The 22674-nt window shown below is 27.8% G+C and overlaps 1 protein-coding gene and 1 pseudogene across 1 annotated transcript; both read right to left on the bottom strand.

The window, feature by feature from the left end:
• On the bottom strand, positions 3719-4488 carry LOC109354139 (annotated as a pseudogene).
• LOC109354167 (chromo domain-containing protein LHP1-like) lies at positions 7053-9591 on the bottom strand. Its single transcript, XM_019596514.1, has 6 exons — positions 9469-9591; positions 9340-9365; positions 9102-9188; positions 8609-8998; positions 7421-7481; positions 7053-7280 (listed from the first exon to the last, which is right to left on the bottom strand). The coding sequence occupies exons 1-6, from the start codon at positions 9565-9567 to the stop codon at positions 7236-7238; spliced, it is 708 nt and encodes a 235-aa protein (XP_019452059.1). The 5' UTR covers positions 9568-9591; the 3' UTR covers positions 7053-7235.

Below are 22674 nucleotides of genomic sequence, written 5' to 3'. Positions count from 1 at the left end.
AATCCCCCTTGGAAGCTCTTAAGCAAGTGGAATCATTGCAACAAATTACTTTCTTCAATGAATTGGCTAGTCACTCATATCTATAGGGAGGGTAATAGTTGTGCTGATCAACTTGCAAATTTTGGCTTAACTATCCAAAATATAGTTTGGTGGAATCATGCTCCTCCCTTCATTTTGAAGGAGGTTAATAGGAACCGTTTTAGCTTTCCTAACTATAGATTTGTATCTTAGTTTCTTTCTTCTTGTAGCTCTCCATGGTTTAATATATTTCTAGTGCCTTGGCACTGTTTATCAAAAAAAAAACTTTGACAGCTTCTATAATAAGCAAGTGTGACTTCTAGAGTAATTAACTCTATTATGATTCATTGAACTTAGAGGGCAATTACTTACTGACTAATCGTTTTTTGGTTTCCAACATGTATTCTCGCACTGGAGACAATCTTGTCCGAGCCAGGAATATTCACAGGTACATAGAGTTAACTCTTCCAGCGGACATTTTTTTCCATCCACAATACTCGAAACCAAAACCTTACTTAAATGGAATCAAACATGTCACTGACGAGTTGTTTGGTGGGAAAGGAACTGCTTCTGAAAAAGTTCCAACCACATAATTAACATCAACATTTCCAATCTTAGTAAATGTGTGGTTAGAGAATGTAGACTTTTTTAGTAAGAGTAAATATTTGCTTTAAGTGATTCTGTATTTATAATAAAATATTAATTACTTAACCGTAACATACATTTTTTTACCCTAAAAAACATACAAATGGAGACTTATTCAACATTGGAGACTTATTCCAAATCATAAAATTTGAAGAGGGTCATGTATAAAGCTTGAATGAAAAGTTAGGTCATGCTTCTTCAACTTGATTAACAAAAGGTAGCATAGTATAATAGTTGAGTTAGAATCCACTCCAGTAAGAGAGTCTAGTAGTGGATTCATATTTCAATATCGGAGAATCAAGTATTGGAAAGGAGTACATTTCATAAGATAATCTACCTTACTATTTCTTGAACTTGTATATTTGACCTCAACCAGATCAAGTCATTTTATATTTTGTTATGATAATTGTATGCATGGAAGTTAAGCCATAAACCAACATCACAAGCAACCAAAAAACAAAACAAAAATATCCTTTTATATTTTAAAATAATTAAGCTTCAAAATAGATCAACTTGTTTTAATTAAAGGGTGAGTGTTATAAAAAAAACTTAAGGATATTTTGTAAAGAAAAAACTAGAGAAATTTAATTGATCTTGAAAAATAATGCTTTAACATATTGACAAGTGTTGTACTTTGTTTTTCAATATTCAATTTTTTGTATTCCTTAAACATTATCTTTATGATGCTCATTAGCTTAATCTTAATTAAAATATGAAGTAAAAATTCCAGTGTTTGAATAAATTAAGCACCATAATCAAATGAAAAATCGATTTTTCATTTGATTATGCTAAAAAGTTAAGCATTGATTTTTCATTTGAAGAATTGATTATTTTAACAAGCCGACATACTTAGATAATCATTGACTAAAATGTTTATCCAGTTACGAAGTTAATATAATAGTTCCCACATGTTGTTCTAAAATTCATTTTTTTATCTTCTCATTTTGTTAATGTAGAAACTTGCTCTACTAATTTTTTGTTCCAAAAGTCTTCAACGCATTGTCACAAGCAAAATCAAGGAAATTGCTAATGAGAGAAAGTTTGATTAATTGTTAATGAGACAGTTTGATTGTGAACAAAAGTCTATTATAATTGCATAAGCGAGAAAGATTTGTATAAAAACATATGTATATGGAGATAACCAATAAAACATTGTCAACACATTAAGAATTTAAGTCCAATTAAATTTTAATTATAAATAATAGCATAAAAAAATATTAAAACACTTATCTTTAAATATGACGTAGCGTATATATCTTCATGCAAATTTTTCTCTCGATTTTCTTATCCCATTAATTGCAAGTAACACTTACCATTTTTGTGTCACAATCACCTAGGATCAACCATCATACATGTACCTTCTGAAAACTTGCTCTATTGGCATCTAAAATTTGTTACCATCATGCACTTCTAGGTGGGTAATATCACAAATAAATTATACCTCTTTTTGAAAAACAGAAATATAGAACAAACACTAAAATTAAAAACTAAAAATTAAAAAGAGAAAGGGAAAATCAAAGCTAGAAACCACCAAATACACGTGTGAAGCATAGTTTTTTTTTTTTTTTGGTAGTTTTTAGAGTCTTTACAATAATGTCACGAGTATAATTATGGTTATATTATCTATATTTTTCTAAAAAAATTCAGGATTACGATAAACTTAATGTAATCATAATTACAATTTAAAACAATAAGGATGTTGCTAGGTTTACTAGCTACTAACAATTATATGTGTTAAAGTCTCTAACATTTTTGAAATTGAGATTGTTAAAGGAACAATATGATTATATAATAGAAAAGCTTCCGGACTAAACATATGCATTTCAAGGATTTCCTTTGAATATTTATTTCAAGGAATGAATGATCTTACCATGCCTTATGAGTGTGACTGTTACTCAGTATTGTTAAAATCGTAACGGTTATTAAATCGGTCAGAGTATTAATATAGTGGTACAGTGATTTAACCGGTGGTTCAGTGATTAAACCGCATGTCAGTTAAACCGTACATACATGCTCTAAACACCTATAACAAAAAATTCAAATAGGTAGATACTCAAATTTATAATTCATATTCATAATCTACTCAAAATTCACATAAACAAACAACTTTAAGTCTTTAACAAATTCAAAGTCTAAATTACAAAACATATATCAATTCAAAAGTATCAATTAACAACTGCAAAATATAAATAAATGACACAAGTGCACAACTCACTCTACAAAAGACAAAACAAATAAATATGGAGTTTTAACATTTAACATCAATGAGTCAAAGTTGTCTCATATCGAGATTATATTTTTGCACCAAATCCTATCCTCAGACAGTACTTTAAGATTACATAAATGTCACTGAGGTTACACACGAATGTTAAAAACCAAAAGATGTAATCTTAGTATGTCTTGGAAGCATGTGTCTTGAAGTGTTAAAGAAGAGTTGGAAATATGGGTCACCTTGTAATGAGTTTTTAAGTTTTTTAAAAAAAAAAAATATGTGTATAAACCGACCGGTTTAGTCAAATACCGGACGGTTCACCGGTTTTGACCGATTTTTGACTGGTTTTAACCGATTTTTAACTGACTTTGATCGGTTTTGATATTTGACTGGTTCAACATCTGTACCGTACCGGTTAAGGGTCCGATTCACCAGTTTTCTAGTCGAACCGGCTGGTACTATAAGGTTTTTACATCATTATTACTTATAGTTATAATCATCTACACAATTTAATAAATCATTAAAACACATCATATGTTGACAAAGTCATCATTAGTTGAGGCTGTTAGCATCAAACTATGTTTGACTTTGATGTTTCTTATCCACAAAGATTAGAATAGAGGAGCCTTCATATCTATTCTTCATTGAATCCAAAATATATATTTTGGAATTATATTTGCAAACTCAAAAATCTTTCAACTAAAACACACCTAGAACATATCAACTAAGACTTAAAAGAAATATAAAAGTTACACCTATAATTATTCTTTTTACTAGAGAATCATAAATTAAAGAGTCCATGAAAATTTCTCTTGTAATCAGGTGTGCCACATCACCGGAGAACAAAAAGTTAGCATATAAATGAAAATGTGACGTTTCCCTTATATACACAAATATTATACATAGTATGCTTGTCAAATTAAAGTAAAAATGTTAATGACAAAATAAAAACACTCTTATACCTAGATACACTAACCCCAAAGTTTAATTAACATGCTCAACAATTTATTACAAATAATCAAACAAAGCAATTGCTCTTTTCAATCTTCAAAAGCTCTAGATCATTCTCAAAGGGTGTCAAATTCAAATCCAAAACAAAAACTCCCTTGTTGCTAGCTTCAATTCTTTTTGATGGAGAATAAATGGTGCTACCATAATTATTACTCTTAGTTGTTGAACTATGCATGTTTCCATTCAAATTCTTAGACCTATGCCTCCTCATGTGGCCACCCAATGCTTGCCCTAATGCAAATTCCAACCCACAAATGGAACATTCATGGGTTTTAGGCTTTAGGGTTAATATTAAATGCTCATTCATGTCTTTATCTCTTGCCATATTCAATCTTTGCATCTTGTGGCTAGCCCAAGTGCTTGAAATGAAGGGAATTGCTTGTAACATGTCTTGCACTCAGACATAGGGGTTTTGGGAAAGCTACAAGAATGCAACATCAAACAATTTGCTATGCTTATGTTATCAATCTCTCTTTGTCTCTTCATCACACAAGAAATTAAACTAATCAACACAAAGAATTTTGAAATTATGGGTGTGTGAGTTCATAGAAGTTGTGGAAATGGAACTCAAGGATAATTGGAAAAGTGAGGTATTTATAAAGGTTGATGATAGCTTGGGAGTTTAGAAATCTTATATTGTTGACTTTTTATGATAAATTATATTTTACATTATTAGGATTTCTCATATAAGAATCTCCAACCACCTAAAAGTGTCATTGTTACCAGATCATAGAAAAAGTGAAGAGCTACTCATATGTAACATATCATATCTTTAACTATATACTGTCTTAGGGTTTTGATTAAAAATATAGTGTCTAATTTATGAATAACTCCACAATTCTCATATCCCGTTAATAATCTGACTATTGGTTGTTGGAGCCTACCTCATGGTGGTTCAAACAAGTAGTATTATAGTTATTGGTCCGATTAGGACATGGTTGATTGAAGTGATGAAGTAACTAGTAAATGTGTGGTACCACATGTAACGGTAAAATTATTAAATATATTAAAATGTGAAATCTCATATTTGATACAATGAAATAAGTAAAACATGCCGAGTTTATAAAATTTTGGTTAAATATTTAGTAACTTAGAAACTCTTCACTCTTCTCATAATCCGATAATAATGAGATACATTGGTGGTGGGTCCTAACAGCCACACATACAAATTGCTAGTAGAGTAAGTAACCGTGACTGCTGCATCAATTAAAGCAATTAATTTGGTGCGTTGAACATAGGGTATGACAGATTTGCTGACCCAAACAAGGGTATGGGGTCAGTTAATTAATTTTACCAATGTAAGACTTTGCTAGATCCCTAGAAAGACTAAAATGTTAAGAATTCGATTCCTTAGAATACACTTGTTAGGAAGAGCAAAACACTCTAAAAAGAATTAGTCATTTATTCAAAAAATAAGAGAATACATTTAATACTACAGAAAAAATGAATTAGATTTTTCAAAGTTTAGATAGAATACAAGAATACCTTAATTGTATGAAAAAAGGAAGCAACTGAGGAACTAAGCAACAGCTCAAACCAACATGTGAAACTGAATTCAAAACATCTAGAAAGTAGAAACCATCATAACATAAAATAAAATAAAATAAAATAAAATAAAATAAAATAAAATGCTCTCTAGTAAAAAAAGAAGTTATATATATACTTAAAAATCAATGTGTTGACTGTATTATTTTGTTCATATGGTATATACTTGTAGGAAAACGTATCTAAATATATTAATTAATAAAATTAAATACTAATTATATATTAAAAACTTAATTCTTACAAAAATATCTATTTTGGATAATATAAAAATTTATTTCTTTTTGACTTAAGTTTTTTCTTAAATAAGAAAATGTCAATAAGGTGTGTTGGTAGGTAGCTATAGGAATGAACATGGTGACTAGTTTGAAAAACTATATCAACGGATCAAGCTTCCACCTTTTAACCTAAAATAATAAATTGTTTGGATCACTAATAAAAAATCAACTCATAAAAACTTTAATTTTTTTTATAAGACAATAAAAATCTAACTCATTTAATCCATGGCTGCTAAACTAGAAAACATTAGGAAAATGGTGTCCATAATACAAAACCAAACATGCATATGTTGTTATCCAAGTCAAAAAAGAAAGATAACCTTTAGTGTAGGGTTCTGGTTCCTAAATGGAAGAAAAAGGCATATTAGACTCTGAGCTATAAAAAATGGTTTAGGAGCAATATTAAGAGGTTGGTGGGAATGGGAAAAACACTAGTCTTAGGCTAATCCATTCTATAAAGCTTGAGGTTAGAGAAAATAGGCTTTATAATCTAACATTGAGTAGGAATATATGCAAACATAGGTGACTTAGGAAGTTGGTCGAGTGGAGTTTGGAGGTGGTCTCTAACCGGAAGAAAATATTTTTTTGTTTGGGAACTTGACCTAATAAACAATCTGAAGTAGGATTTACAATTAGCTACTTTGAGGAGAGATATATTAGAGTAATGAGAACGACTTCATGACAAATCAGACTAATACACCGCCAAATCAGCATACAATGTCCTTCTTAGCCAAACGAATGACCAGACACATGAACACATCATTTTCAAATTCTTGTGCGAATCTAAAACACCTTTGAAGGTCACTGCTTTTGCATGGAGATTATACTAAGACAAAATACCAACCATGAAATCTTTGCTAAGGAGATGATTTAACAACAAGGAGGATCTACTTATAGGTTTTGCAATGAGGAAGTAGAAACTTAACCTACATTTATTCTCATTCTTATCATGTAGGATCACATATCAACTTCGGCAGATGATATGAAATTGACTCAGTTTTGAAATTGCTCTTCATCAAGATGCAAGATAACATTTCATAATGCACATGACCTTATCAAGGGTTATATTCATCACCAACAATACGTCTATTCAAAAAATTGTGAAAAATATAAAGATAAAATCATGACTCTAGATCCAAGGAAAAACGCGAATAAGTTGTCATACTCGGAATGAAATTGCAACTCTTCCTAATATTTAGTTTCCTATTGCTACTACTCTATGCAATAGCTTTAATTATGCGACTTACTTTTAACAATCTAGGGCAACTCCAATATTATAAATATAAATCCCACAGTACATAATCATGCAAACATTTAAAACATAAGTCACATAAAATATTCGAGAATGTCAAATATAAAGATAATTATATATGGTATCCAATACCATATATACAAACATTTGTTGCAGAAATAATAAAACTCTTAAAATCAACAAACAAAGCATATTCTTAATAATCCTTCACCATCTTCATCAACAAAACCACATTGTAATGCAAATGGAAACTCCATCAATGCTTCATAAAGTCAACCTATATGACATTGACTCTGAGACGACTCTCATAGAATTCAATCAGCTGCAAGATGAAGAAAATCAATAGCTTCAGGTTAAAAGATGGTACAAAAACATTTTTAGAATACTTTAGGTACATGCAAATAAAATGAACATGAAATAATAGATTAATTTAACATTGCTAAGAGGTAGAAGATTAATTACCAAACGGGGATTGTTTAACTTCAGGTACTTGTTGCTCACTGTAATTTGTGCTCCATCAGCTCTGCAAAATAAATTAGGTAGAAATTATTATATATATATATATATATAATTATTAAAATCATCAAGTTCATGCCAATTTCCATGATAGAAGTTTAGATAATATACTCCAAATAACAAGAAAATGAGCCTAATCAAAGCCTCTATTGTCTAAAAAATATTCATAAAAATTAACATAGCATATTGGATTAAATCTAATATTAAAATTTATTAAAAGTAGAATTAATCTATTCATTTATTATTAACATAGCTAATGATATGAGAAAATATAGTGCTGCTGCATTCCCCTCTTCCAAAGCTTATATGTTTGGTGGGGAACTTATAACCTTTTATAATATAAAAATGTATGCTTCTAATAATTTTATAATATGAGGGGGAAATGTATATATAGTGTAAGAGTTGTATACATTATCATTAGATCATCTATCAAATATATTTAATTAGCATTAACTTTTAAAAAGTAATATAAATGAATAGTAAATAATATATTAATTGTCATAAAATTTTAAACTATAATCTTATAATATATATATATATATATATATATCAAACGTCAAAATTATAAAATAAATGCAATTATAATATACAAAGGGAAAGGGAAAGGTGGATGAAACTCCTCTAATAGTTTTGTTTTTTATAACCATGATCATAAACTATTTTTTCTTTTTAATTATTCCTTAAACTTTGTAGATAATGAAATTGGTCAATATATCAATATATTATTAAACCACAAGAAAATCATTATAATCATATTCACAACAATAACAATGCAACAACATGTAGCAAGTATTCATATTTGAAGGAAATCATATCAAAATACAAAATTAATTTAGAATAACATGATAAGAAAAATTCAAACATAAAAGTGATTAATTCAATAATATTAGTTTATATAAATGATAAAATAATAATAATCAAAGTTTGGGTTAAAACAAAATAAATGAGTTAAAAAATTCATTGTTATTACTTCATCAACGGTAAAAATTTAAGGGGTAATTAGAAATAAAAAATAATTCACCATTTCTACTTATTACAAAAGAAATAAAATTTAGGGTTTACTATATAATTATTGTAACATAAATATGAAAGGTGTAAGAATGAAATTATGAGTTGTTACTAGATTTGACTAACCTCAAAACCAGAAAGTGGATCAAAATATCCTTATGAATATGATCAGGGAGAGAATAATGAGTAACCCTTAAAATTCTGATAACAGGATAATCATCACTGAGTGGAACTACTTTTGCTGGTTTTCTTTTTGGAGGCCTTTGTTGTTTTTCAATTGCAGCAACATAAGCAGCATGACTATAACTTGCACCAAAAGTAACACCATGATTATCATTGCTTTCTTCTTCTTCTTCTTCTTCTTCTTCTTCTTCTTCTTCTTTTGGAGCAGCAATTTCATTTGATTCTTGTTCTTCTTCTGGAGCAGCAGTTTCATTTGATTCTTCTTCATCTTCATCTACTTCTTCAGCCACATTCTTGGGTTTGTACTTAATGGTTTTTCCTGATTCTGTCATGCTTCAAAAAAACCATTGAATTATTGAAGAAAGTTATAGTGAATATATATATATAGGTACATGCATATTCATTGAAAATTAAAGAAATTAATAAAATTAGATACCTCTCTTCAAAGTCATCAATCATTTCTTGAACATTTTTCAAATTCTTAATTGGTTCCCAAGTGTTGGTACTCTCAGGCCATCCCTCCCTATTATCAAATTCATCACCAATTAATTATTCAATAATTTAGGGTTTAAAACTTTAAATCAAACTTGATCTGATTATTGTTCTCAAAATATTATCATATTATATATTAATAAAATTCTTTTTCTAAGAGAAAAAAAAAAAGAATCACTCACCATTTCACAAGGTATTGGACCTTGCCCTACATATATGAAGAAAAAAAACGAAAAAGAGAGTGAGTAAATTGAAATTGAAATGAAATGAAGAATAAATAATATATGAAATAAGAGAGAAAGAGTATTAACCTTGAATATCCTCTTGCGACGAATGGCTTCGACTTCATAGTAACCATCGGGAGAAGCATTCCCATTCTCAATCCCCTTGTTCTTTTCTTCTCCCTTCATTTTCTCTTTGAAACTGAAACTTTTTCTCTTCTCTCTATGTATGTGAACCTACCTACTAATGTATATATTTATATACATGTACCCCCCATTACACCTTTGTTATAGTTGGAAAATATTATTATAATATTATAATAATAATAATAATAATAATATAAAAATAATAATTCAAATTGGAAATAAGTTAAGAAATATAAAAATGTCTATATACATTTTATTTAATCAAAAGAGTCAAATGGACACGTTTAATCTACTTGTAAAATTCATGTGTATGAATCTAATTTTGTCTACCATTTTTGATAAATTAAAATATAGTTTAAAAATCTATGCACCGTCAGTCTAAATTTTTTACATTGTCGGCATTTCATCTACAATTAATTTGTATTACTTTTGTTTGAAAATCAATGATGATTAACTTATGAATGATTGACAATTTACTGACAATGTAAAAAATACTTATATTGTTATGGTATATATATTAAAATATTTTTTTTAGATAAATAAAAAAAATTCATTAAACACACATTAATTAGATAAACCCTTACGTGGTGTTTGGAAAAAGGAATGGTTTTTCTTCACATATTTTTTATAATATAATGTTTAGAAATTGATGAGTAAATACATTATATTCTCATATTTGGTCAACATTTGGTTGATATAAACATTTTTTTTAAAACAACTGAATACTAATTTCTTTTCTGTCATTAAAAACATCTAAGTGAATTTTATTTCTGCCAACAACATATTTTACATACAAATGGAAGAAATCAAATCCTTGAAAACATTATGTTTGAAAATCCAATTATCTACCAACTTTATCATAAAACGCAATCTTTTAATTTTAGTTATTTTGAATTTAGATACGAACTTTATTATTATTTTTCCCGATAATTCCAAAATCTTAACACCTTTCTATATTTATTTCTGAATAATCTTCTAAAATTGAACGTTATGTATATAATAAGTATTTCCATAAAATTCAATTATATTTTACCTATACATTACTTCTAAATAAGTTCAATTTTGCTATTTTCAGAAATTATATTTTAGAAAGCTTAAATACATACCCGAACGTTATATCTATTCAGCGGTTCAATTAGAGTTACATTCAAGAAAAATCATGTTACGCTAATTGCAATAACAAAAACCTAGTTAAATGAAACTGGGCAAACAAAACCCAATTGGATAATTCATATTTGGAATATATATTTAATTATATTGTAATTACAATAAAATAATTTTATTTTTTATTTATATAAAATTATTATAAGATTGCAATATTTCTATTTCATTTTATATTATTTATTAATTAATACTCTTATGGAAAACAACACAAAAATATAGACAATAAAAGCTTTTAATAGAGACAAATGAGTGAAAAATAGGTGCACAAAAATGTAAACTGTCACCACAAAAACTTCTAGATGATATCTTATAACAAGGATCTATATATAATGTATATTTTAATTATCAAATTATTTATAATAAAGTCTCTTTGTAATTATCAAAATTATTTTTACTTTCACGAGAAGTAATTTGGTTAATTAATGTATAGCATATAGCAGAAAAGGAAAATGAGGAAAATATATTGAATGATTTTTAATTTTCTTAAGTGGCAAACAACAATAAAAATAATAAAGAAAATTAAAATGAGATGGACGAAATAATCTTTCTAAATAGTGGCCATAAAAAGTAAAACAAAAATGAAAGGTGGTTTGGGTTGTGTTGTTTTTTCCCCACTTGATCAGAGTTACTTTTCTTAAATATATCAAACCACTTTTTTAGCAGCATGAACCATTTACGTTATGAAATTTAGTCATAATATTTGAACAAATGTTTTAATGGTAGTTTCTCTATACCTAACACTTCAATGCACGTGTTTAGTTAAAGATAAACTTAATGTCTATATATTATTAATATAAAATCTTATACATAATTAGTATATCATCTACCATTTAATTATATTTTTAAAATATTCAATAATAATTAAAAAAGAATAAACAATTATAAAACTCTTACGTTACCCGTATATATTTTTTATTCAAGTTTCAACAAACATTATAGTAACATTGCTAAATATATCATGTCATTAATAATAGGATTTATTATTTTGAAATCTTTTATTTATATAAAGAGTTAACCAATGACTAAATTTTAATACTATCAAATCAATCACACCAAGCAAATTGGTATAGAAATCTTATTCCAACTCTACTAAATATGAAATATCATATTCCCTCCCCTTAGAGGATATATGTGGTTTTATTATGGAGTAAAAGCTTTCATTTTCATGTTTTAATATAGGTTTATTCGTTTAGATTATATAACAAGTGTAATATCCATAATTCATCTGTATTACATTTTTTAAACAGTTAATAATAGCAAAACATAACATGTAGATAAATAATATAATGACAATATATAAAATTCATATAGTGATAATTCATTTGTATTACATTTTTTAAACAGTTAATACTGGCATAACGTAACATGAAGGACAAACAATATAATGACAATATATAAAATTTATATAATTTCAATTCATTTGTTTTACATTTTTAAGAAAATTAATAATGACATGACATAACATAAAATATGAATAATATAATGACAATATATAAAACTCATATAATATCAATTTATTTCTATTACATTTTTTAAATAGTTAATATGAGATAACATAACATGAAGGTGTATAATATAATGACAATATATAAAACTCATATTGTATCAATTCATTTGTATCATATTTTTTAAACAGTTAATGATGACATAACATAACATCAATGTCTGATAATATAATGACAGTATATAAAACTCGTATATTTTTCCTGCATCTGCTGTCTGTTTTTTGCTGGGCTGTTTGCTGCTGTTTTTTGCTGATTTCTATGCTGGTTTTGTAGCTGTTCTGTGCTGATTTTTGTGCGGGTTTTAATGCTTTTTCTACTGTCTTTTGCTTGGATTTCAGCCCTTTCTACTGGATGTGCCTGCTGTTTTTTATTTGGCCTCTGAGTTGGTAGAGATAGTACTTTTTTATCGTTTTATTTGTAATTTTCTACTCTTTTTAATGAAATAGGGTGTGCTCTATACCCTAATTTGATAAAAAATATAGTGAGTTTGTGACATTGGTCTGAATTCTGTTTATCTTGCTTAGGCTAAATGTATTCAAATTTTAATTACATTTATCATATTTATGTAATCATTTAAAAATTAATGTTGTGAGAGTTGTTGAGTTTTCAACCATTTATAATTATTTATGTGGTCAATTAAGGGAAATTATATTAATTTCATTATATATTTATTTATAACTATTAAATTATATCATTATATATTAATTTTCCTTGTTTTTAACTCCCCATTCATGTGAGTAGTGAAGCTAATCAAATTTGAGGGGTTCAGATAAAGATTAATCCAAAAAATTGAAAATTGATCAAAAAATCGAATTTGCTTAAATGTAGCTCGACTGTTTTTAACATTATCAATTAATTTGATTAAGTTTTTAGTCCCAATTTTAGAAGTTATATTAATACTACGAGATATTTGACATTTAATTACAGTGCAAAGTTGTTAGTAAAAGATAAGTAATTGTAGGTTTAACACACTTATTTTACCTACCGACATTTATGTCCAACATATTTCAGTCTCTATATACCTTTTGATTTTGTCTAAAAATATCAGTGTTATAGGTGAAACATGTTTTCTAAACCTACTATTTTAACGGGTGGACATCTGCTGTCCCACAATAGTGTGCCACTCCATGTGCCACTAATTGTGATTGGTCAGAAAAATAATTAATTATTAAAATTTTAATTTTTTCAACCAATCATACATTGTGGCACATGGAATGTCACTCTTTGTGGGACAACAGATGTAATCCCGATAGTAACATACTCAAACCTATAAACCTATGACATGGTTCCATTACAACGTGTTTTAGTGACTAATGGTGGTAAATTTAATTTATATTTTTTTCAAAACAATTGATTAATTCATAATCTAAATACAGAATGAAAACTAAATATTCGGACACATCATTATATTTAAAATTAAAAAAGTTTTTTCAATTCAATCAAATATATGAGTATAATATGTTTACCTAAAAATATCATAATTGCATATAATATACATGTAAAAGGTCTTAAAATCCTAGAAACTATACAATTAGGATCATGTTCATCTAAATAGATACCAATTATGTTTCCAAAAAAACCAATACGATTAGTTCCGAGTTTGTTACATCAAGAAGAAATTAGTTGTCTAATCTTCACCAACAAGAAATAAAAAAGTCACGAATGAATAAAATAATCTACTAAAAAAACTTTAGTAATAAAAATTAATATACCATGTTCATTATCTTCATCAACGTCTGATTTTGAAGAACCCAAAGAAGTTAGAATACTAGAAGAATCTTAAAGTTTTTCAAAGCAAAAGAATACAAGTTACTAATCTTTTAACTTAATGTAAATAGGTACTAATATTCCAAACAAAATAGAAAACATACTCAAATTGTAAATAACAGTAGCATACTAAAAAATTAGCTATGGTTCATTTAGTTATGGAATGGAAGTCCCAACAACAAAATTGGAAGTACTAGTTCATAAAAATACATATAAAGAATTAACTTTAGTAGAACTACAAAACTATATCAATCAGTTCACACAAGTCATACTATCCAAGGGAAAATATGGTAAACATGTTTCACAAGTTTTATCATGTCATTAATATCTTCTATGGAAAACTGACTTTAAATGAATTACATCATATTTGTCATCATACTTTTCATATGCTTAAGTCTATAGTGTAACGATGTACCCAAAAAATCCTAATGCACCAAAAAATAGTCTATAGTGTAACTCTTGATTTTTGGGAGATGAAACATTCACATTTTTTATTTCGACATCTTTCTTATACAACATACATGTCATTTCTTATCGAGTCTTTTTACTTTGGAAAATATGTATTCCTTCTAAGGCATACAACTTTGTGTTCTTGAGTGAGATGGTTGGGGCTATATATATATATATATTAATTACATAAAATAACATAAGCAATTGAAAAGGAAAATAAATCTTACAATCACTTTTGTCGCCATTTCATCATTGACAATTGTTTCATCTTTAAGCGCACATGTATCTATGTATATCTCTTTACAATTAGGAATACTTCTTAAAATTATGGTCACTTTTTCTTCAAAATCAAGAATTAAAGTGCAACGGAAAATATATACAGAAATTAACCAAATAAATAATCAAAGAGATAAGGGAGAAGAGAATACACAAAGATATTTATACTGGTTCGCCTTCTTTCCCACTGAAGGTTACGTCCAGTACTCTTGCAACACAAGAGATTTTTCCACTAAAGATTATGAGTTGCAATTACAGTATCTCACCCCGAGATCTCTATGAACTTACACACTTCCTAATCCTTATTCAGTCTTGGAAAAACACATTTCCAAGTGATTCTAATCCCTTTCTTATCACACACATGTGAAAGAAAGTATTCTGGAATAATATTTAAGAATGTACAACGACGGCGGAATTGTCTTTACAAGTTTGAAAGTAATGTAACTTGCAATCCAATCAACTCTTTTGTATACTTAGTAATAATGATCTTTATAAGTTGGTAAACTTGAAACACTTTACTTTAAGCAACTTCAGAAAAATCAACTTTGAAAGTTTAAGAATTAGTTGCCAAAAGTGCATAAAATAATTTCAGAATGTGTGTAAGAGCTTTTAAAATTTGTATGAGAGTTGTGTGTTTGTGTTGTGAGATTCAATGTCTTTTAATAGACTTTTCAATCACCCATAGTGCCTCTACGAAAAGGTAGGAAGGGATTGGAATGAAAACATTTTGTTTGGGATGAAAACCTTTCATTTTGAAATATGAAATATGATATAACATCACTCAGTAATCGATTACAACCAATGGGTAATCTATTACCCAAACGTTCTGTCCACTGGGCATTTAAATTCGATTTAGAGTAGTCGATTATAGCAAGTGGGTAATCAGTTACTCAACTTTATTAAAACTAATAATGGATTACTGTGATCAGTTTTAAGTTGGATAACTCTTTTTTCACACACGTAACTTGTTACTTCGATGCAGTAACCCATTACACACTATTTTTGAAAATTGTTTTGAATAAATTGAAGTGTTTCAATTTTCTTTTAAAAATAGTTTGAGCATTACTACTATTGTATATTCAAGAGTATAAAATAGAAGTGTCTATTTAGATTTAGACTAATTTGTCTTGAAGCTTTGTCTTCATAAGTGTTCTTCCTTTTCTTCTTTTTGGTAATGTTTGTGTCTTCATCAAAATTATGTCAAGATCAAGAACAAAGATCTTCTTCACAACAATCACTTTTGTCATCTTTTCATCATTGACAATTGTTTCATCTTTATGAGCGCATGTATCTATGTATATCTCTTTACAATTAGGAACACTCCTTTAGCTTTATTTTTCTAAAATGAAATGAAGTAGTTATACATATTCTTTTATAAAACAATTTACTTAATAATAATTGATAATATAAATAAACCTTTTAGTAATCAGTTTTGGAAGACATTTTATCCCCTATACAATCAATATTTTCATACCTAGCACAAATTTTTCTATTAATCTCACTTATTTTCTACATTGAATAAACACAAAACTATATCATCTAAGTTATCTTCTTCCTCCTTATATTGCCAAAGGAAAATTGATAAATTTTTCATCTCTACCTTTTTACTTACGTCTATCTTCATCCCTATTTTTCTTCCATTATTGTTGAAGAAGAAATATCATTTCATCATTGTACTCTACACTATGTATTCATTGAAAGCAAAGAATAAAGATTTGAAATTAAAATGTTTTAATGCAAGAAATGTGAATATTTAGCCAAAAGCAATTGAAGGGGTGGAAAATATAAAAAATTCAAATATGGAAGATTTCAATAATTTATTGTGAACCATTAAGCTTGGATCAAAATACATGGTTGAACACACCACCTTGCATCAATTAGCTTCACAAAGAAGAGGAATGAAATAGGCAAGTTATTAAGAGAATTTAATGTTCATGATTTGAATTACTCAAAATGAAGAATTGGAATTAAAGCATAGTGATGAGGGATACACAATGTAGAGAACAAAGACAATGAGATAAGGTGGAAGATAAAAAATTTAGCTGTGTCGTTTTGTGTATAAGTTTTTTTTTATACAAAATCAAACAAAATGACATCATTTTTAATAACTATTTTATTTAAAAATAATAATCAAAATGATGTCGTTTTACTAAAAAATAACAAATATATTAATAAAAATGGCGCAGTCTAAGTGACGTGTCAAAATTAACAATAGAAACATAACATGTGTGATAATGTTATCACTTAATGGACTACATTGGCGAGTCTGTTAATGTTAACACATTGATAAGAACGGGAGGACTAACGTGATTCTGTGTTAAAAACTTCATGAGTCTAAACTGGTAGTTTAAAATTATTATGAACTAACTTGGTAAAGTTGAATAATAATAATACAAAAGTCATGATTAGTATTCATTGTTGATAGCTTTTTTTTAGTCTTTTGATGATTATCATCTTTGCCATCCTCGATTTCTACATGTTATCAAAGCAGTTTTATCCTTTGTGACCTATTTGATCACTATTCCACTATGGAGATACAGAAAATTTGGAACTTCGATTAGTCATATTCCTTTGTTTTGTCACTTTATCATTAGTATTCATTTTTTCAACCGAATAATTCCAAAATTCATACAAAAGTCATCCAAATAAGCAAATATCAACATGCTCCAATATAAAAATGTAGTTTATTGTTTTATATCTTGGTTTCTCCACCCTTCGATGATCATTTAGATTACATCTTATCTCTAAGTGATAAATTATACGAGCACTAACTTCTTTTCGCATTAGCAATCATTTCGACAATGGTGATTATACTACTGAGTTATCATCCCACCGACACTCATTTCGGTGGTGCTTTTTCTCCCATTGATGAATTACGTTAGTGGTAATTTATTTTCTCATCGAAAATTATTTCGATGATAATTATAATAGCATATTATCTTTCCACCAACAATCGTATCAGTGATTCACTTTCTCCTAATGATGAATTTTATCACCACTGGATTTTTCTCTCAATGGTAATGATCATTCCATGATGGTTATACCAAAAGATTTCACAATTACAACACATTTCTAATGATTTTGTAGAACCATATAATTATTTTGACCATTTTCATTTTCAAAAAAATTCTCTGTAACAAGATTAAAACTTACGAAGCTTTAACTTGAGGGGGCGTGTTAAATATATTTGAATTGATAGAGCATGATCTTATATATGATTTAGTTAGTTCCATTTTCTATGTTTATCTATAGTCTATATTTATCTTGCTAGTTATTATTAGAGTTTATCGTTTTATATTTGTAACAACTTCTACTTATATAATAAATTATTTGGACTTGCTTGAGTTTGACCAACTTTTATGAACTTTTTACACATTTAATAATATATAGTTTCCATTTGTCATTCGGTTACTATTCTTTTACTTTTAAGGGGAAACTCTCATGATGAGATAAGGATAAAAAGTTAAAAGTGGAACTTGAAAAATAACGAATTTATAATTTCGTGAATTATTAAACTTAACAATTTCTAATATGATGCACTTTGCTTGGACATAAGTGTGGACACTTGAGTTCAAATACAACAATTGTATATTTTTTCTTCTAGCCCTTCCCATCCAAATTTTGCCTATAAAAAATATACCATGTGAATGAAACTACAAATATATTCTTGAGTAACATCTAGAATATCTAAGCCTCTCCTAATTCAAACATTTGGGGAGTTAGGTCAATTTTTTTGTACTATCAAAGATATTGCTATGAATTATCTTTTTCGAGGTGTATGATTGTCCCTCCTAATATATATCGTTCTCATAAATCGAACATTTACATTTTTCATTTTTCTGATGATCTAGCAGAATCTTACACCAGTAGACCAACATCATGTTGGTGGCTAAGTAGATTTAAATAAGTCATATATATGTGATAATATGAATGTAATTTTCACTATTTGTCGAAATTCATGGTGGACATTGACTTTTCTGAAAATTTATTCATAAAATTCTGAAGAAAAAAATTAATGATGATTCGTGTGTAGGAATTAAAAGTCAAAATTTTGGTAGATAACATTCACATAAAAACTTATTTCGAAAATAAATGTTGATTTTGAAAGTTCCAATCAAAATATTTCATTTTATTCAATATTTTTATGGGGAAAATTAAAGAATGATGATATTTTTAAAAAAAGAAAATCCATTTGTAAAGGTTAAATTGAAATTTTCAATGGAAAATGATTCATTATATTCAATATCTTCATGTGGCAAAGTTAAAGAATGGTGTTTTTTTAAAAGGAAAGACTCATTTTCCATATGTTTCAACCTTGAACTTATTTATTTTTCCTAAGTAAATTTTTTACTTAATTTTTTAGTTGCCTAAAAACAAGATGAATGGACAACTTAGAAAAAAATAAGAGAATTTGTTAAGTTATAAGACATTTCAATATCTATAAAATTTAATTACTAATTCACATAGAAAAATAACAAAATCAACGCAATATAATTAAACTAGTCATACACGTAATGATATTTCGTAGGAAGAATTAATGCTAGCCATAGAATTTAGAAATCTGAATTTTCACATGAGTCAAATATAAAGGTTGACCTTTCCTTTAAAAAAAGAAAAAATTGCCAAAATATAAAGTCAGTAGTGTAAAATATACAACTTTTATGTTGGGTCAATGTATTTAATACATCATTTTCCTCACATTAAACACCAGACAAATGTGAATTTTGTTAACAAATCTGTATATAGCACATTTATAGTGACGACTGATTAATATATCTTCTTAGCACCCAATTGAATACTTTTACGGAGCTGACAATGAATCGAACTAACTCGATATTCATTCAAAATTTGACTTGTTACTTAGCTCAAAAAACTTAACTCATTAACAAAATTGGTTGAATTGGAACTGAAAATTGAACTCGTTAAATAAAATAACCAAATTCGAGCTAACTACAATTCGACTAGTTAGGTTTATATATATGGTTGGGGAAAGGTTGAACCCAATTCCTATAATGATGAATATAAGCGCAGTTGAAATTCTCTGGGAGTTATACATTTCTGTATTGATAAGAGCATTCACTATTTCTTGAAGTTCGATCTCTCCCCAAATGAACCATATAACCAAGAAAAATCATGAACCAGAATAGAAGAGCTTGCCTCATCCATGACTAAATATTTCGTAGTAGCCTCATTAGACGGTACATTTTTCTTGGTATATCTAGTTAGTAGATAGGAGCATGAACTAAAACATTTTGGAGCTACAAAGATAGTTATTAAATCTTCAGGGTCACATAAAAACATTGTGTATATAAATATATATATATATTCTGACGGATTTAGGACATAGAGTAGGGTATGAAACATATGTTAAAAATTAAAATAATAAGTATTATTGATTATAAAGAATGGTAATATTAATGTCAAGATACAAATTTTAAATATATTTAATGACATAAATTAAATATTTCATAATTAACCTGTATGTATTTCACATCTTCAAATTGTTGATTGATCAATTCGTTATCAATGTTATTGAACATGTCTCGTTAAATGTAAGTCACTAAACAGTCATTCATCCATACATATTACATTCGATTACACAACATATTTTTCACAATTCTCATAGTTGAAAAAACTCTTTCTATACTTGAATTGCTAACTTCAAAAGAAGTTAAACTAATTAGTAAAAATATGTCTTCCAATTTCAATCAACTTATGTTAAACATTATTGATTCATTTGAAAGAAACAAGTTCAAAATTGTTATGCGTATCAGTAATACAAGTCTCAAGTTCATTATCAAACATCACCAAAATAGTTGAACAGAAATTACTTGTATAAAAGTTTGCAAATTCAATTAGTTTTGTCATACCAAAACTAGAAAATAAATAGACTTAACTCAAACAAAACATTCAAAACAGCAGATGAGTATTTCTCTAACAGAACGACCATGTTGCTCCTTAAATCGCATATCCATAATATTATAAAATAATTCAAGACAATAATGATTATTTATTTTTCACAAAGCATGTCATGTCATTTACAAAAAAAATTGGGCTTATCAAGTTATAAATAAGAGTGCAATATCTGCATATTTTTAGTGTAAAAATTTATACACAATTACTATATTATTCACCAATTATTTGGAATGCTTTTTTGAAGAGTCGACGATAATTAAATATAGATGATAGATGATGCAGTGAAAACATATAGAACTCGTATATTATCAATGTATACATTTTTTCTTTAAAAATAATATACATAATTTAAAACAATCAGTGTGTGCATTTGCACACCCTGAAATGAACATAACATTGTCTATATACGAAGCTACTCATGTGAGAATAGTGCACTTTCGTGAAAAATAAGAACAATTAATATGGACAGTTCGATCTTATCAGAACGGTCAAGATTAAAAGATACATGCACATGACTATCATGTGATGAATAACTAAATTTTAATCATAATTATCCATGATTAGTTGTAAGACCCATATTTATTGTTTTAAGTTTTATTATGATAATTGTTCTTACTTTAGTCACTGTATATATGTAATATTTTATGTGTATTGTTATTATACAATGACTCACACATTATTTTTTATGTTTATTGTTATTATACATATAAACAAAGTTATATTTCTATGTATAAATTTGTGTAGTTTTTTTATAAATAAATTAATCATTTGAATTATCCAAATGAACGAATTCGAGCTGAGCTGAGCTGAATAATTCATGAACGTTAATCGAACTAAACTCGAGCTAAAAATAACTCGTATCAAACTCGAGTCGAGTTTCAAGTTAAGCAAATCCTTATTAAGTTGAACTGAGCATAATTTTGGTTTAACTCGATTTGGCTCATTTCCAGCCATAAGTTTAATCATGGATAGGACATATAAATAGCTCTAGTTCATACTTTGATGATGAGTACAATATTAATATCATTTTATTAAACTATAACTTATAAGCATTAGATGAGCCTCACTCATGCCTTGTACATGTAATTTCTTTGAATATGCAACATTTTGCCACACATTCAAACAAAGCATGTTTCATTTAAATTTTTTATCGCTATTCTGCGTGGGTGACATTTCTTATAAAGGATATTTAAAATACTTCATGTTAATTGTGTGTCTATATATAGTTGCTCAAAAAATTTCTCAACATACATCATATCCTTCTTCTTAGAAATAACTTTTCCTCAAATTTGGATCTTTGCTAATGATCGGTTGGGTGTGTACAGGTTCACTTGGAGTGATGTTAGTATGGTGATTGTTATCCATGTCGTCTTGATGAGACGGTCTTCCAAAATCGGGTTGGATGAACAAGGGTACGCTTAAGATGATATTACTTGTTTTCTCAGTTCCTTTTTTTTTCTCAACTTATTTTCTTTCATTTCTATTTCTGTTCTCTCTAGTTGTACTCAATAGATAAAGGAATAAGAGTTCTCATACGTTCACCCTGATGAAAGTAGAATGCGTTGGGGGACAAAGGAATAATACATGTTTAGCTTTATGTCGTGGTTCACCAAGCAAAAAACGACATATCTCCATGAGTTTTACTTTACAAAGAAACGATATCTTTATATTTACAAATAGATAAAGAGACATTGACTTGGTATCCCTCCAATGTGTTTAGATTTAGTTTTGTCCTCAACAATGGATGTCATTGATCCTTGGACTCATGGGTTATGATTCACGGGAATCAATCCTATATATGAGCTCTGATACCAATTGGTGTGTTCCTCCTTAGGAGCTCGGTTGAAATAATCGTTCTAGGGTAGAGTTGCAAAATGAATGTATAAGTGACAAAAATTCATAACATAAACACATCAAATAGAATAAAACTCCAAAATACTAAGAACAATATGAATATGTGGGGATGGAAGACAAAGAAGAATGGAATGGTGATGGTGGTGAAATGGAATTAGGATCCTCTCCATTAATGAAGAGGCAAGTACACCCAAAATAAGAGAAAAATAATAATATG

The sequence above is a fragment of the Lupinus angustifolius genome, chromosome LG08 (assembly GCF_001865875.1).
Source record: "Lupinus angustifolius cultivar Tanjil chromosome LG08, LupAngTanjil_v1.0, whole genome shotgun sequence".
In the NCBI taxonomy this organism is placed as follows: Eukaryota; Viridiplantae; Streptophyta; class Magnoliopsida; order Fabales; family Fabaceae; genus Lupinus; species Lupinus angustifolius.
The sequence above is the reverse complement of the archived record's forward strand: the minus strand, read 5'-3'. Positions and strand labels throughout refer to the sequence as shown.

Bases quoted from the DNA above. Each gene is read 5' to 3' on its own strand.
- LOC109354167 (XM_019596514.1), bottom strand. From the start codon at position 9,567: ATGAAGGGAGAAGAAAAGAACAAGGGGATTGAGAATGGGAATGCTTCT. The intron at 9,366-9,468 runs GTTAATACTCTT...TCATATATGTAG, and splicing joins GTCGCAAGAGGATATTCAAG to GGCAAGGTCCAATACCTTGT. The intron at 8,999-9,101 runs GTATCTAATTTT...GTTTTTTTGAAG, and splicing joins ATTGATGACTTTGAAGAGAG to CATGACAGAATCAGGAAAAA.